This window comes from Pipistrellus kuhlii, unplaced genomic scaffold (genome assembly GCF_014108245.1).
Source record: "Pipistrellus kuhlii isolate mPipKuh1 unplaced genomic scaffold, mPipKuh1.p scaffold_m20_p_18, whole genome shotgun sequence".
Classification (NCBI taxonomy): Eukaryota; Metazoa; Chordata; class Mammalia; order Chiroptera; family Vespertilionidae; genus Pipistrellus; species Pipistrellus kuhlii.
The window spans coordinates 7,514,871-7,530,334 of NW_023425493.1; the positions used below are offsets into that span (position 1 = coordinate 7,514,871).

The 15,464-nt window shown below is 52.7% G+C and overlaps 1 protein-coding gene across 16 annotated transcripts in view; it reads left to right on the top strand.

Annotated features, from left to right (window-relative positions):
• Positions 1-10,290, top strand: part of SRGAP2 (SLIT-ROBO Rho GTPase activating protein 2) — a 222,602-nt gene extending 212,312 nt beyond the window's left edge. For 4 of the 16 annotated variants that reach the window (XM_036442547.2, XM_036442548.2, XM_036442549.2 and 1 more), the window contains exons 20-23: positions 688-834; positions 3,931-3,972; positions 4,151-4,475; positions 6,944-10,290. In XM_036442547.2, the coding sequence (XP_036298440.1) occupies positions 688-834; positions 3,931-3,972; positions 4,151-4,475; positions 6,944-7,327 (898 nt within the window). In that variant the 3' untranslated portion in view covers positions 7,328-10,290. Of the gene's footprint in view, positions 1-33; positions 661-687; positions 835-1,403; positions 1,896-3,930; positions 3,973-4,150; positions 4,476-5,307; positions 5,403-6,943 lie in introns of those variants that run through there. The other 12 variants (XM_036442553.2, XM_036442554.2, XM_036442555.2 and 9 more) reach the window with 8 other exon arrangements.
• Positions 10,291-15,464: the final 5,174 nt, after the last annotated feature.

Genomic DNA, 15,464 nt, shown 5'->3' on the forward strand with positions numbered 1-15,464 from the left:
GTTTAGTCCGTCCCTTGATATTATTTTTTAAAGGTTGATATCCTGAACGAGTCTGCACCCTCCCAGCCTCTCCCCAACTCGTTCTGCGGGGAAATCCTTCCTCTGTTGATAACATCGCAAACCCGGTGGCCATCTGTGCATGGACAGGACCCTCCCAAATTTAGTGTTATGGCTTCACTGCGGGACCAAGAGAAGATGGATTGTGGGGGAGAAGGGTTTTTCCTTGGCATCAGTAGCCAGAGGGGCCAGAGAGCAGCGGAGAGACCAGCGGGCATGCTCTGAGCAGGGCTGGATGTCCTGCCTCAAAGCCGGCAGCTCCAGAGCCACGCAGAGCGGACTGTCCTTACCCGGGATCTTGGCAGATAATTCGCAACCGGGACTGGCCTCCTCCTCCTCCTCCTCCAGGAGGGGCCCTGGCCCAGCTGCCTCAGGATGGCAGCGTGGGTAGAAGGCAGTGCCTTGAATCCAGGTGTCCCCTAGCCCAGCTTTCCAGGCGAGCTCAGCGGGATTATTTATTTTTATTTAAACGACACCCCAATGCCCTCAGGTGTCCTGGCCTCTGCTCGCAGACCTAGCCTAGTCGCTGCAGCCTCAGAGCCGTCGCGGGGTAACGTGTGTTTGGGGGCCATCTTGCCGATTTAACACTGCTCTTTGTGTTGTTTTCCCCGCCTGCCCCTTCTCCCCCAGCGAGGACAGTGTCGTGGAGAGGTCCAGCCCCAAGTCTGAGATTGAGGTCATGTCTGAGCCACCTGAAGAAAAGGTGACAGCCAGAGCGGGGGCCAGCTGTCCCAGTGGGGGTCATGTAGCCGATATTTATCTTGCAAACATCAACAAGTAAGCGCTGCTTTTCATTTTCTGCTCCTCTGACTGACTCTGCCACACCCAGCCTCACCCTCTGCGCTGCACGGGGCTGCAGCTCCCGGGCCCAGCAGTTTGCATGTGCTCCTCGCTGCTGCAGGGCGGCCCGGGCGGAGGCCTCCCCAGCCTGGCACCGGGCCGGGCTGCCGTCCTGCCTGGGAAGGTGCTCCCTCCGTCCCGCTTCAGCCAGACCCTCCCTGGTCATCTGACTGCTCAGCTCTGGCCAAAGCTTTGGTTACTTTAAGCAACTTGGTTTTATACTGTTCTCAGAGGTGCCTTCTCTTTTCCAATTCTTACTCCAGTAATAGTCTGTGATGATGTCTTTCTTGGCCTTGTCTGTGCACAGATCTGAAGTCTGTGTGTCTTCTAGGCTCACGTGAGCCCAGAGGCTTATTCACATGGCCGTGTCTGTGTCCCCCACCCACGTACACCCCGTCTTGCACGCACCCGTGAAGGAAAGGCGCCCCCTGCGCCCCCAGGAGAGCTTTGTCTGAGCTCTTCATTCCTTGTCTCACTCCTACCTCCCTTCTGCCCTTTCACGCCAGTGGCAAGACCTTTCCATTCTCCCTACTGCTTTCGCCCTGTGTGTTCTCTCCTCTCAGTCCCTTTGCAGATCCCCACTCCTGCCCAGCAGACTCTTACCTCTGCCCCAGCTTTCACTGTGGCTGTTAGCGACATCCTGGGGGTTTAACTCCACCCACCCCCGAGCTGGCTGCCTAGAGGGATCCCACGCCCTCGTGCCGCTGCCTCCCCTCGAAACATTCAGGTTATTGGAGAACTAATCTCATCTCAAGGGGCCAGACACCAAGTCCCAAAGCCTACAGACCTCTTTCCGCCAGACCCTGAACCTTGGCCCCATGCCAGCAGGAGGACGAGCCCCAGGGCGCTCCCGATGAATATGGATTGGAGATGATGCGCAGTTTTTATTCCCCCGGCTTTGGAGGAATGAAATGATTTGCACACTGAAAACCTGTTAACCATAGCCTCTGGACACTGAAACTGGAAGGAGAATAAAGGATGCTTGTTGTTGTTAAACCACACCAGGTCGCCCAGATCTCTTGGCTTTTTTCCAACCAGATGGTAGCAGGGGGCGTGGTTGGGACACGTGGCTCTTCGTCTCTTTGGCCCTCAAAGTTAGTAAGTAGCTTATTCAGCTCACTGAGTGCAGTTGTAATCGAAGTCAGGCCAGTAAAAATGATTGAGGACTTTATTTCATTCCCTCCAGCGTACTGCCCTGCTGGGAGGGAGAGCTAGTAAAAAGTAATTGTGGGCTAATCACATTTCCCCCCCCTATTTACAAGTCTATGTTAATTATAAATCTATAATCATAAGGTCATAAGCCTGTTATTAGCCCAGAAATCAAGGCAGGGTTGGTGGAGGGAAAGTTAAATAATCAGTTAGGTACATATTTTTAAACTGTTATTTATATTTATACATATAACACCATTTGTACAAAGGAATTGTACAGAGTCCTAGCTGAAGTAGTTAAAGGATGAGCATCTGGTGGAAGGCGTTCCCTTGAGCTCCTTGCTTGGTGGCGTCAGGATGGGGTATTTGGAGAACATGGTTTGCCTGGGCACCGGCCCCCACTCATGTCCTCAGGAGTGTCTCTGCCTATAACTCCTGCCCCAGCTTCTACTCCACACATGCCTCCTCAGGCCCCTCACTGCCTGAGTGCCCCAGATTCTCTCTCACCCAGGCCCACCTGGTTACCTCCTCCTGTCCCTTCAAGACAGTTCGAAGATTTATCTCTTTGGGGGAGCCTTTCTGACACCCCTAGTTCCTCAGGGCTGAGTTAGGTGCCCTTATTGTATGCCCCTAAAACAGTCTGAGTGTCTTTTGAAACTCACTCACATTCACCATCGGATTGAGCTCCTTGCAACCAGGAACTGTCTTCCCCTCTACATCCCTAGGGCCTGGCCAGGAGCTGGCATGCACCAGCCTCTCCACAAATCTCCTCAGCAGCTTTCGCCTCGTGAGTCAGCCACCGAGTGGAAAAGGAAGTCAGCAGTTACTGGGGTGTGGCATTTCAATTTAATTGCACACATTGATTGAGCACCTACTGTTGTGCCAAGTGCCGATACTGCTTCATCCCAGGAGTAAGGTAGTCCCTGGCCTCAGAACTCAGTTTGCCGAGTCCTTACCATACAGACAGGCAACTAAAAAGCAGTGCAGGAGGGCATGGTCGGCTCTGCCTTCTGTTAGAGAAGGGGTGCCAGGGAAGACTTGGTGGAGAAGTTACTTCAGCTGTGCTCCCTAAGACACTGAGAACATCCTTTTTCCACTCAAGAATGGCTGGCTCTCACCTCTAAACTACTGAGCAGGCAGCTACATGGAAAAGCTGCTTTGTGCCAGGCTCTGGTCCAGGCCCTGTGGATATACAACGAGGAAGACCTGACCGGTTAAGAGAACAGACTTAGAATGCTGGCCCTGCCTCGTAGACTAGGTCCACCCCTACCTTCTTACAGCCTCAGCTCCCACCTCAGCCCCATCTCCCTTCATAGATTTCAGATCAAAGCTGCTCAGCTGCCACCCCAAACCAGAAGTCCTACTGCTTCTTAGATTAGGGTCTTTCGTATCTAATTGCAAAAGAAAATGGAATTTTCAGCAGTAGGCAACACCCATGTACTAAGCTGGACTCTGCCAAACCATTTCGTAGGAGAGCCTCAGTGGTCTGAAACCAGTGGACACGGAGCCAAGGTCCAGCCCAGTGCTGGGTGACTCAGGGTCACGTCGATGTGTTTCCACCCTAAGAATACGCACACGCTTGGCCCTAACCCTGCAACATTGCAGCCTTTTGAAAAAATTTTCTGTTCCATGTCTGCAAAATGAGTAGCAACAGCCTCTTGCCAAAGCCCAAAATGATTGTGGCCTTGTAGTCGGAGGAAGAAAGAGGCTACAATTGGAAAAGTCAAGTCTCCTCTTACCAGCAATTCCCCACCTCCCTGGTGACGGTGAACCTTGTTCTCTCCCTGGGGCCTGGTTTCTGCTCAAAGCAGGTAATAGAGGGGCCTTTCCACGCATCTCTTTCCCGTTAGAAACTTTCACTTAACCAGACATTTTTCCTGACAGCAGTACCTTCCACCTTGCGAACTCAAAGCCCACGACTGCCAAGTAAGTACCCACTTCTCTGTCCAGTTGGGGTGGCAGGGGGACCGAGACGTGGCGAAAGCCTCTCTGTGTCCCTCTCCTTCCGGAAGTCCCTGGGTGCCAGCGTGTCCCTCTCACCTGTCTTCACGTCCTCGGAGCCAGGGCTCCCTAGTCACCCTGCCCTCTCTCTTTGTGATTGAAGGCAAAGGAAGCGGCCAGAATCGGGGAGCATCCGGAAAACATTTCGGAGTGACAGCCACGGGCTGAGTGGTTCTCTGACAGACTCTGCCTCCCCGGGGGTGGGGGCTGGCTGCCGCCCATCTTCCCAGCCCATCATGAGCCAGAGTCTCCCCAAGGAAGGGCCAGATAAGTGTTCCATCAGTGGGCACGGGAGCCTCAACTCCATCAGCCGCCACTCATCCCTGAAGAACCGGCTGGACAGTCCGCAGATTCGGAAGACGGTGACCGCTGGGAGGTCAAAAAGCTTCAATAACCATCGGCCTATGGATCCTGAGGTCATTGCACAGGTAACGGGGGGGCTCCTGGACAAGCAGCTGGCATGAGTCTATCCTTGTCACTGCTGCTTAGTGCGCCCATATTACTTATGACATGACTGGAAAGACACTGCTTTATACATCATATCCTGAGTTCAGGGACTAGCGGACATCTGGGCCTGATAGGACAGCTTTCCAAGAAATGTGGGTCCCTCTCCCTCCAAGAACTTGAAGACGAAATGAAAGGATACCAAGGCTTCTGGGTCAGGCCTGGGCCATCTACAAGGCTGTGGTCATTGTATAGCCAGTTACAGACGGAGTGCTTTGATAAGAGTCCATTCAGCCCAAGTGCTGAGGCTCAGATGTAGTTCTGGCCACGCTATATTATTGTTGACACTCTTACAGGTGTCCCCCACTTCCCTTCTCCTTAGTCCCGCCACCCAACTGCAACCCCACCCCAGGCCTTCCCCACACTGTTGTCTGTCCATGGGCTATGCATATATGCATATATGTTCTTTGGTTAATCTCTTCCCTTCCCCAGCACTCCCCTCCCCCCAAGAACTGTCAGGCTGTTCCATGGATCCATGTCTCTGGATGTATTTTGATTGTCAGTTTATGTTTGTATCACTCTGCCTATGATTCTATCTCCTAAGGCTAATATCTAGTCCGTAGCGGTAAATAGATGGTCAGTCAACAATCTGCTCCTCGTCTTGGAGGCCCCAAAGTACTCCACACGGGGGGGCTTAGCCAGAAGGGTTTCCAGCCCAAATCTCCAGATGCAGTGGAGATGAGTTCCGTGGTGACTGGGCTCTTCTTTCCTTGTTTATGCCACACTGACAAGCCTTTGTTTTCCATGAAATACTAGAGATCCGTCCCCACCTCTAAAAATCCGACCACCAGGCCCACTCCAAGCAGCTCATTCAGACGTCTCTCCCAACTCTATAATTTTCATTAGACCAGGTAGGAACTGAGGGCTCATTGTTGCCTTCTCCTGTCTCAACTGAGTTGAGATTCTCCTCGCCCCCCCTTTAGGGGGCAGGAGCAGCTGGGCGTGGTCTCTCTTGGCTTAATTGTGGATCTCCGCTCAGGGAATGTGTACCTGGTAAGCCCAGTACTAAGCTCCAGGTCGAGATGTCTTGCTTTGTTGGCCTTCTATTTCTGTGCCTCTGCTTAAGCTCTTGGCTGCAGTCTGCCTTGCATTGTGGGAACCCTCCCAGCTCCCTCTTTGGCCAGGTCAAGCGGAAGTCAGAATAATGGCGGGACAGGCTCTAGCTGCAGAGGGCGGCCGTGGAGAGCAATGGAGCTCTTCCTGAGCATTTCTAAGGTCTGAGGACATCCTAGGGAAACGTGAAATTGAGTCTCTGTCAACAGAACACACGGGTCATCCTGTGGGACAGACACCTTAGCCAGGGGCCTTTGCTTAGCACATACAGTCTTTCAATATGAGCCTAATTCCAAGGGAAGAGCCCTGTGGTGGTTTGACACACAGTGTGGGGAGGAGGGAAGGAGCTGGGAGGCAGCTGGCTGCCTACAAAGGACCTTTGGTTCTGCCTTGAGTCCCTGAGCTGAGTGCTCTACTGTGACCTGCTGAAGGTGATTCACCTGTGGGCTCTGGCTCCCCTCCTGGTAACTCTGGTGCCCTCTCCTGGTGATGGGTAGGAGGAAATGGCTTCATGCAGGGGCGGGGAGCGGGAGGAAGCGGGGTGGATGAGATGATCTGATGAATCTTCAGTGCCAGGGCTCTTGGCCCTTTCCTCAGCCCTTGAGGAAGAAGAATTAACCTTTTCACCCTTTGACCTTGGAGTCCAAGAAATCAAAGATCATACTTCATCTCTACCACTTAAAAAAAAAAGTTCACTATGTACAATTTCAAGCATATGCAAATGTAGAGAGAATTACATAATGATCCCATGTAGTTATAACCAAACTCCTGCCCACTCTCTTAGTTCTGTGGTTGGCAAACTGCGGCTCCTGAGCCACATGCGGCTCTTTGGCCCCTTGAGTGTGGCTCTTCCACAAAAATACCATGGCCTGGGCGAGTCTATTTTGAAGAAGTGGCGTTAGAAGAAGTTTAAGTTTAAAAAATTTGGCTCTCAAAAGAAATTCCAATCACTGTGCTGTTGATATTTGTCTTTGTTGACTAATGAGTTTGCCGACCACTGTCTTAGTTCATCCACCTTTTCTCTCCCCGCTGGATTCTTTAAATCCTTCATCCATAAATATTTCAATATTTCAATACATATCTCTAAAATCCAATGACTCTATTCTAAAAACATCTCAACCACTCTTTCCAAAGGAAAAAGAATCTCATGATAATGCAAATCCTTTTGTCCCCTCCCCCCACATTCTGAACATTCATATGTTCAAGGATTTGGGCCAAGTAAAATAATCTGGACATCTCATTGTAGCTGGTTTCTCCACGATCTGGCCTATGGTGTTGAAATAGGATCCTGGGGGACTTCTCCCTCCATTTGCCTCACCTCCTTTTTCCTGTTTTGCAGGATATTGAGGCAACTATGAACTCTGCCCTGAACGAGCTGCGGGAACTGGAGCGGCAGAGCAGCGTCAAACACACCCCTGACGTGGTTCTGGACACCTTGGAGCCCCTCAAAACCTCCCCAGTGGTGGCCCCCACGTCCGAGCCCTCCAGCCCCCTGCACACCCAGCTCCTCAAGGACCCCGAGCCCGCCTTCCAGCGCAGTGCCAGCACCGCTGGGGACATCGCCTGCGCCTTCCGGCCTGTCAAGTCCGTCAAGATGGCTGCCCCGGTCAAGCCTCCTGCCACACGGCCCAAGCCCACTGTCTTCCCCAAAACAAATGCCACTAGTCCTGGTGTCAACTCCTCGGCTTCCCCACAGTCCACTGACAAGTCTTGTACTGTCTGAGGAATATAATTTAATTGTTCTAGACAAGGGGACTGCAGGGACTGACTGTTATTAAACTCTTCCTATTTAACTAGCTTGGGGACTTCAGTTGAAAATTAGATTTAAGTTGTTCTTCCAGGAATTAGCCTTCCCAACACCCAAAATCTTGAGAATGAAGCTCTCATTATCACCCTGCCCGGCCCTTCCCATTGCCCTCTGCTTCCCCCAGTCGTCGTAAGTCAACCAGCCGCAGTACATACTGTTCTTAGGTTAGCCAGAGGTAGATTTTTCCATTATCAGGTCACTGTGAAATCTGGCCAGGCAAGCCATGAGGACATGGGCTCCAGGCTCAGTCCCCTCACACGGGATGCCTAACCAGATGGTCAGCTACGGACAACCCGCTCTCAGTGACGTCTTGTTTTGGGTACTGGTTATAGAGAATCATATAGTCCATGTAGTCCATTCTTCGTTTTACACACACACACACACACACACACACACACACACAGGCTTTTCTAGTCTCTGGCATGTGTAGCTTCTGGTCCTAGACCAGTCTCTTTGTAAGTTATTGTGACAGTTCACACAGGAGCCACCAGGGGTCTCTGTTTCCATTACAAATCTGTCTGGGCCTGGAGAACCTAGACTGGTATCTCCATCATATGACATATAGCAGGATGGGACGCGATCCTGTAATCTGCTTAGGGATTAGAGACTCTGTCTTCTTTCTACTGGTGTGAGCTAGTCCTTGGTATTTGCTTTTGCTCCTCCTCCATCTAGAACTACAACTCAGTCTTACTACGGAACTTCTCCAGTTTTCCTGAATGTATAGACATTTCTTGCTTTCCTATCTTTGTCTCTGATGGACCATTTTCCAGATAAGACATTTTCCTATATAAAACGGTTTTATAGCTGGTTCCTTTTAGGGTAAAGAGTCCTATAAGAGAGTCTTATTGCATTTATGACAGGTTTGGAAAAAGGTAAGAAATGAGTCCTTTTTCCTCCCACTCATCTGGGCACTTAAGACATAGAATTTATTCCTCTATTAAAAAATTAAATTCAGCTTTGCTAGCCCCAAAATTTTTCCCAAATGAAAACGTCTTCTAAGTTCAGCCCCTAGTTTGGTTATTCTATGAGGTCTCTTTAGGGGCCAGTGGGCTTGGAGCCCCAGGTACATTAAAAGGAGACATTTCTCCTTAAAAACATGTTTTCTTTTAGCCAAACGACAACCAAGAGAACTGTGCCCTTCTCCCCCCCCCCCCGTCCCCACCACCTTGGGGTGGGGGCGGGCATTAACATCTTCATAAGGCCTGAATCTAAGAAAAATTGGTTGCTGAATATTTTGGCCTTTCTTTGGACTTTTTTCTAGTTCTCCAAAAAGCAAAAATGATGCCCTTGTCTGCTTTAAGCCGGTCTCCAAACCTGGTGCCTGTGATCCCAGCACCCTTGGCATCCTGCTGTCCCAGAACCAGAGCTGGGAACAGACAGTCACACTCCAGGCTCTTGCATCTCAGATATCTACTCGAGTTAAACTCGAAACTCATTCCTCTTGTCTGTTTTCGGTTCTAGAGCTACAACTTTTAGCCTTACTATTTCCTGTAGTTCAGGAGAGATGGTGAGTTGTCATTCCGGTAGGAAAAAGTCTGAATTTTCTCATCTGTAACCTAGAAGCTCTTTTGGGGCCAGCATTTTGCAGTTGGTAGTCGACTCTGTGGAAGTGGTAGGCTGTTCCCCATTCTGCCTGAAGGAGAAGAGGAGCTTTGTGGGAAATCACTCATTAGAAGGAGAACCTGCAGCACCAGGAAGACCATCCCAAGAGACAAAAGGGAGACATCAAGAGCTCCTTCAGGGAAGTGAGACAGCCTCTGAGAAGCAGCCACAGCCCCCTGGAGTCCTGGCTCTCGTTGCCCGTTTGGTGGCCAGTCCTTGTCTATCACCTGGACTTCCACAGGTCTTGAGCCAACAGGGTCTCTCGTATCCGAGGATCTACTTCCTTGCTGAAAATGGATCCCCGCCCTCCACTGTACATTCCTTTTAATCCAACTGATCCAAATTGGTACCCATACCTGCCCATCCTCCTCCCTCCGGTGCATCCTCTCTAGGAAAGGGAAAGCAAAGCTTTCTTAATGACAATGCTTCCGGCCTATTCTGTTGTCCCTACCTTGTTTCTCTCCTCCGCCCTGTACATGACTTGTCCGCGTCCCCTGGGTCAGTGTCGTCTGCTGATTTGCATCATGAATTGGACAGTGTGAATGGTCACCTGCTCCCCCCGCTCTGGGAGCAGATGTCTTCCCCTTTGGTGCTCCTGACACCTGTGAGATGGTCCTGTCGAGAGGACTGGGAACCCAGAGGAGAGTCCTTCTTGGCAGAGCTCACTGCGGTCAACTGGAATTGAGGTTGCACACTGTGATTTTTATACCGAAAAGCCAAGAGGAGCTGGCCACCCCGGGCCTAGGGAGACCAGCCTTCCTCGGACAGGCTTGCCTAAACCAGCGTAGTGTTTCCAACAGCCCCGCTCTGGCCCTTGAGGCACGGATCCTCTTCCTGGTGTGGATTCTGATGGGTCAGTCTTTGGGGGACAGACGTGGGTGGGGTACCAGCATCCCAGTTCCGAACAAGAGAGGAGTTTGCAGCCAACCGCCTGTAAACTGGAAACACTGGTCTCAGCCAACCTCCTCAGGGCACCCTGGTTTCTCCCCAAGGAGACGGGAGAGACGCCAGCAGCAGGACGAACGGACAGCTGGGAGGGCTGGTGTGGATGCACCTCGAAGAGAAGCCCGAGCTTCCAGGGAATTGCAATGTTGTGGCGTCTGACGTGTATGTCACGTTTGTGTACAATGGTATATTCTTTAAATAGTGTTGATAACTGGAATACTGTATGTATGCTTGGAGATGCTTTGTGGGAACCTAAGACTGTCACTCAACAGATGTTGGATTGGGGAAAATCCAAAGCACAACTTCGAAATAAAATACGTTTTTAGGTTTCAGTGCTGCTGTTGACAATCCCTCCTCCCTGAAATCTCCACTCCGCGAGTCCAGCTGCCCAGGAGGGATTCTGCGTGTCTGTGGTAACGAAGCACTGCCTGGCAACAGAAGGAGGAATTAGGTGGTGTTGGGAGCCAACCACCTTCGCCCTCCCCCGGGCAGGCAGGCCAGCACAGGTGCATTTAGAATGTGGATCTTCCCCCTGGCGTTCCCATTGGTGTGGAACCTGAGAGGTTGTGTAGAAGTCTTCCCGCTCTCCGTTGGGCGGTCTGTTGCCATGAGAACCATCCCCTCCACAGACCCCACCTCCCCTGTGTCCAGTGAGCATCGTTCTCACTTCTCCAGTCAGATTTCTCACTCGGAGGGAAGGAGCCTGTGAAGTTGCTTGGAGGCTTTGCCAGCCGAAACCAAGGGCGACTGAAGGTTTCAGTTTGACAAGCCAAGCCCATCGTCACTGCCCTTGGCAGTCCCTGCCTCTAGGAGAGCTGACCCACATGCTTGGGCTGTTGGCCTTGAGTACCAGGGCGGCGGGAGGTCTGCAGAAATGCTCTCTCTCCTTTAGGTTGTTTTGTTTTTTGTGGTGTTGTTGTTGTTTTTTTAATGAAATCACTATCTTTTTTTTAAAATATATATATTTTATTGAGTTTTTACGGAGAGGAGAGAAACATTGACCAGCTGCCTCCTGCACACTCCCTATTGGGTAGGTGCCCTTGACCGGAATCGAACCTGGGACCCTTGAGTCTGCAGGCCCACGCTCTACCCACTGAGCCAAACCAGTTAGGGCCCCTTTAGGTTTTGATTCTAGCTAATCATAAGGTCAAGGTTGATGTTATTCAAGTATAACCACTTAAATGCATCCTCGAGCCCCAGTTCACACTCGTAGTGGGCAGTGGGCGTATTCAAACACCAGAAGCCCTGGGGGTGGGTGAAGCCTCCTATCCAAGGGAGGGAGTGCCCGGTGTTCAACCGAACACAAGGACTCCTCCTCCAGGCCGGCCACACGCGGCCCACCCTGCGGGGCGACGCCTCCACCTGTGATTTGTAAATCTATTGCTCCTGCCTTTGCTGGCTGTCCTCTTCCCGCCCTCGCGTTCATGGCAGAGCTGCAGCTGGGGCTTCGCTGGCTGGTCACTTGTTCTTGACTCTCCTGCCGCCCCATGCGATGGGTGAGTTCTTGCTTCGGGGTGTGGGTGACGAGCTATGAGGTGGAACTTGCTCGGAAGACGTGAGCAAAGGACCAAAAAATCTTTTCAGGGAGCCCTATGGCAAAGGTGGGCTATTCTTTTGGGATTCTTTTAAGTCAGTTTCCATACTCTGATGGGCGCTTGGTGGAAACTAGTGACAACAACACAATGGAAGCACAGGCCCATTCCATCCAGAGAGACGCCAAGGAAGACCAGGAGGGTGTGACTGAGGAAACAGTCTCTGGTTGTCTCATCATCTAAATGCTCAAGTCCACAGGTAGGTCTGTGGAGCTTCCTCTTACTCGAGAGCTAGCAGACCTGGTGTCTTACGTAAGCCAAAGGCTCATTCATTAGTCAGTCACCAAACTTCAAGTTCCATGTGTGCCAAGGAGTGTCACACAATATTGAGCAGGGGAAGCGGATAATGGAGTTTTCTTTCCAGTTTCAGGGAGAAGAGAGAAATAAGCAAAATAAAGATTAACTGTGAGAATGAAACCATGTAGGAAGGTGGTGCCTGAGTACGGCTCATCAAGAATTCTGTTTGGCCTGGTAATGTGATGACTATTGGACATCCACGTGGAAATATCGAACAGACTCTTGGATACATGAATGTGGAGTTTGGGGGACAAGTCATACCTGAAAACAAATTTAGTAACTACTACATTATAGACGTACTCAGACTGAGAGTCCCAGAAAGAATATAAAAATGGGAAAACGAGAAGGTATCAGTCATTAGAAATCCTTCAGAGAAGGAGCCAGCAAAGACAGAGGGAGCGAGTGACAGAGGAAGATGGCTGGGGGAGCAAGTCACCGAAGTCCAGAGAAGGAATGTTTGAACAAGGAGGGAGGGGTCGGCCGCAAATGCTGGTGGGTCAGAGGAGGCAGCGAAGAAAGTGCCCTGGACAGGAGGGGCAATGAGTCGGCTTGGCAGCAAATGGGGAGGGAAGAGGCAGCGGGGAGCTCCTGGCAGCTCATTCAAGGGTGTTTTGATGGAGCATCAGAAGGCATCAAGGGCCGGGTTTTTGTTTTTGAAATGGACAGAGTAGGTGCATGTCCGCTCCAGGGCAGGGCCCCACCGGAAGGAAAGAGTGAATATGCGAGTGCGAGGGCAGAGCAGGTGGAAGGGGTTGGCCAGGGCCAGAGAAGAGGCACTTCTGTCTCCTGGGAGGGTGCAAGGCAGGCAGTAGTGGGGCGAGGGGGTGAGAAGAGGGAATTCCCTTTTGATTGCTTTCATTTCAGTGACATTGAAGGCAAAGGCCTTAGCCGAGAGAGTGGGAGAGAATGGTGAGTAGGAGGTTTGAAGAATGAAGAGAATGAAATGCTCACTTTTCATGCCAACCCTGCCCATGGTGCTTCAGGGCTGGTTTCTTCCTTCTGGGTGCTGCTCCCACAGCCCCTTTCCCACTGCTTGGGGGAGCTGGGAGGGGTGCCAGGCTGGCCACAGGGCTTGTCTCTCCTCCACCAAAGCGCCTGGTGAACATGGCAAGGAGCAGGGCCCTGAACCCTGTCCCTCTGCCCGGTATCAATGACTGAGCGTGTCACACTGCCCAGGTCTTCCTCATCCCACCCACCCTGATCCTTTGCCCCCTGTAGGCTCTGGACAGGCGAGGCAGCTGTGACCAACGGGCCCCAGCCACGTAGGGACAGAGAAGGCAGCCGGTGCTTATTTAGGGCCCATCAGGTAGCAGGCGCTTCATCTCGCTTTGTTTCACACCAACCCTATGAGAAAGGCCATGGCTTGCTCAAGGTCGTGCAGAGCAAGTGGTCGAGTCAGGACTCAAACCTCCACGATGGCAGAGCTCCAGTTCTCCCCAGCATGCGCTCAGCCTCCCTTCGTAGAAGGCAGATGTGAGCTTGTCCCTCAAGAGCTGCCATAAAGATCCCCTCTGCCTTAACCGGTTTGGCTCAGTGGATAGAGCGTCGGCCTGCGGACTGAAGGGTCTCAGGTCCGACTCTGGCCAAGGGCACATGCCCAGGTTGTGGGCTCGATCCCCAGTAGGGGGCATGCAGAAGGCAGCCAATCTGATTCTCATCATTGATGTTTCTATTGTATCTCCCTCTCCCTACCTCTCTGAAATCAATTTAAATATATATATATATATGACCCCCTCTTCCCACCTCTGGTCCTTATCCTGCCTCTGAATTGCCACTTCAATCTCCTCAGAGCCATTGGGAACATGTGGTGACGCCTCCCTCAGTCCCTCCTCCCATCAGGACCCGCAAGGCTCCTGTGCCACCAGATGAAATGGTGGCCGTGCTGCCCACTGGGGCCAGCAGCTCAAAACCACATCAAGACACACATTCATTTATCCACACAGAGGTCGTAACCTCAGAGATGCCCAGCGGAACTGCCCCTTCGCAGGGCTCCAGCCCAGCTCCCCTCACTCCCGCCCCCTCCCCCCTCCTCGTCCACTTCCCCCCAGCAACCACGGTGCCCTGAACAAGCCCCCCCCTTCTCCTACCCCTGTGCCTCCACACGTGCTCCCACTGCCTGCAGTGCCTCACCTCTGACCCCTAATTCTCTGCCTGCCTCTCGTTTCTCCAAAGTAAGCGGGGTATCCTTTCTTCTGGCGAGCCCCCCTCCTCTCTGTGCCCCCGTCCCCGTGCCAGGTCCGCAGAACCACCCCCTGCTGCAGCGTGTGTCCCAGCATTCACCACGCTGTCCGGGGGGCACCGAGGACTCCCCTCTGTGTCCTCAGCACACAGTGTCTGCTTCCTGGTAGGTGCTAGACACACACATTTCTTGCTTTGAGGATTCTGGGAAGAGAGACGGGCTTGCTGGAGAGAGGAGAGCAGGGTGCTGAGAGCTGAGCATGTTCCCCAGGGAAAACTAGGTAGACGCTTAGGGGTAGACGAGAGAGTATGTTGCAAACCTCAGTGGCTTATTAAGGAAGGTTATTAACCGCCAAGGCTGCATGTCCCCGGTGGGCCAGCAGGGGGCTCAGCTCGGGACAGTCACTCAGGGGTCCTGAGACAGCAGTGACCTTGTCTCCCTGGCACTGTCAGAGGGCAGGGGGCTCTTGCATCAGCAATTCGGCGCTTTGGTTGGGGAATCCCAGGGCCCAGGAGGCGCAGTTCGAGCCGGAGAACACTGGCGGAGGGCGGGAGGATCTCAGTGAGGAATTTCTTGGTGCCTCCGCTGTGACAACCCGGGGAAGCAGCTCTGGGCAGGGCCCCGCAGCTGGCCTGTGGCTGCCGGTCACAGCTGGTGTGCCTTTCTGCGCGGGAGGGGCTTTTCAGCTCTGGTGTCACCGTGCGGGGGGTGGGGCCGCGGAGGAAACCACCAGGTGTGGCTCTGGGAAAGTCCCTGGACATTCTCTAGAAACGTGGAATTTCCTGCTTTTAACCATTTCTCCTCCAGCTGCCACCTCAGAGTGAGGAGGGCGGGGCTGACCTCTGCAGCTCCTAGGAGATGGCCTGGGGGCACTGAGACCTGGCAGGGAACGGGCACCCCTGGTCCAGCCCTGCATTCTCCGAAGGTCATGGGCAAAGTCCTGCAGGCGTGGGCCTCAGTGCGGTCTGCAAGGGCTTCCCTGTCTCCCAAGCGTCAGAGTCCCCGAAGGAGGAACGCACGAGGCTGAAAGGGGTAGAGGATGCTGAGTTTATTCGGTCTCTCAGAAAACCAGGTGGCCGAGCCCCCCGAACGGCACCGGCACCCAGGGACCCCCCGGGGAATCGGGGGCTTTAAAGGACTCTAGGTTGGCTTCTTCTGGGCAGAGAATCTGGGCAGGTCTTGGGGGTTGGGGGGAAGGTAATGGTCTTAGCAAGTGGAATGTGGTCTCAGCAAAAGAGGGTGTCCACCGTGAGGTGGTCTCCAGGTCAGTTCCCAGGGGAGGGGGTACGGATTCAATTATTGGATCAGACCTAACAGCAAGCACTCCCAGACACATCGTCCCACGTCGCCCACACCGCCAGCGGAGCAGATGTTACCATCCTCATGCCTTGGATGGCAAAACTGTCTGGGAGGGGTGGGTGCTGTGCTCAAGGTCGTA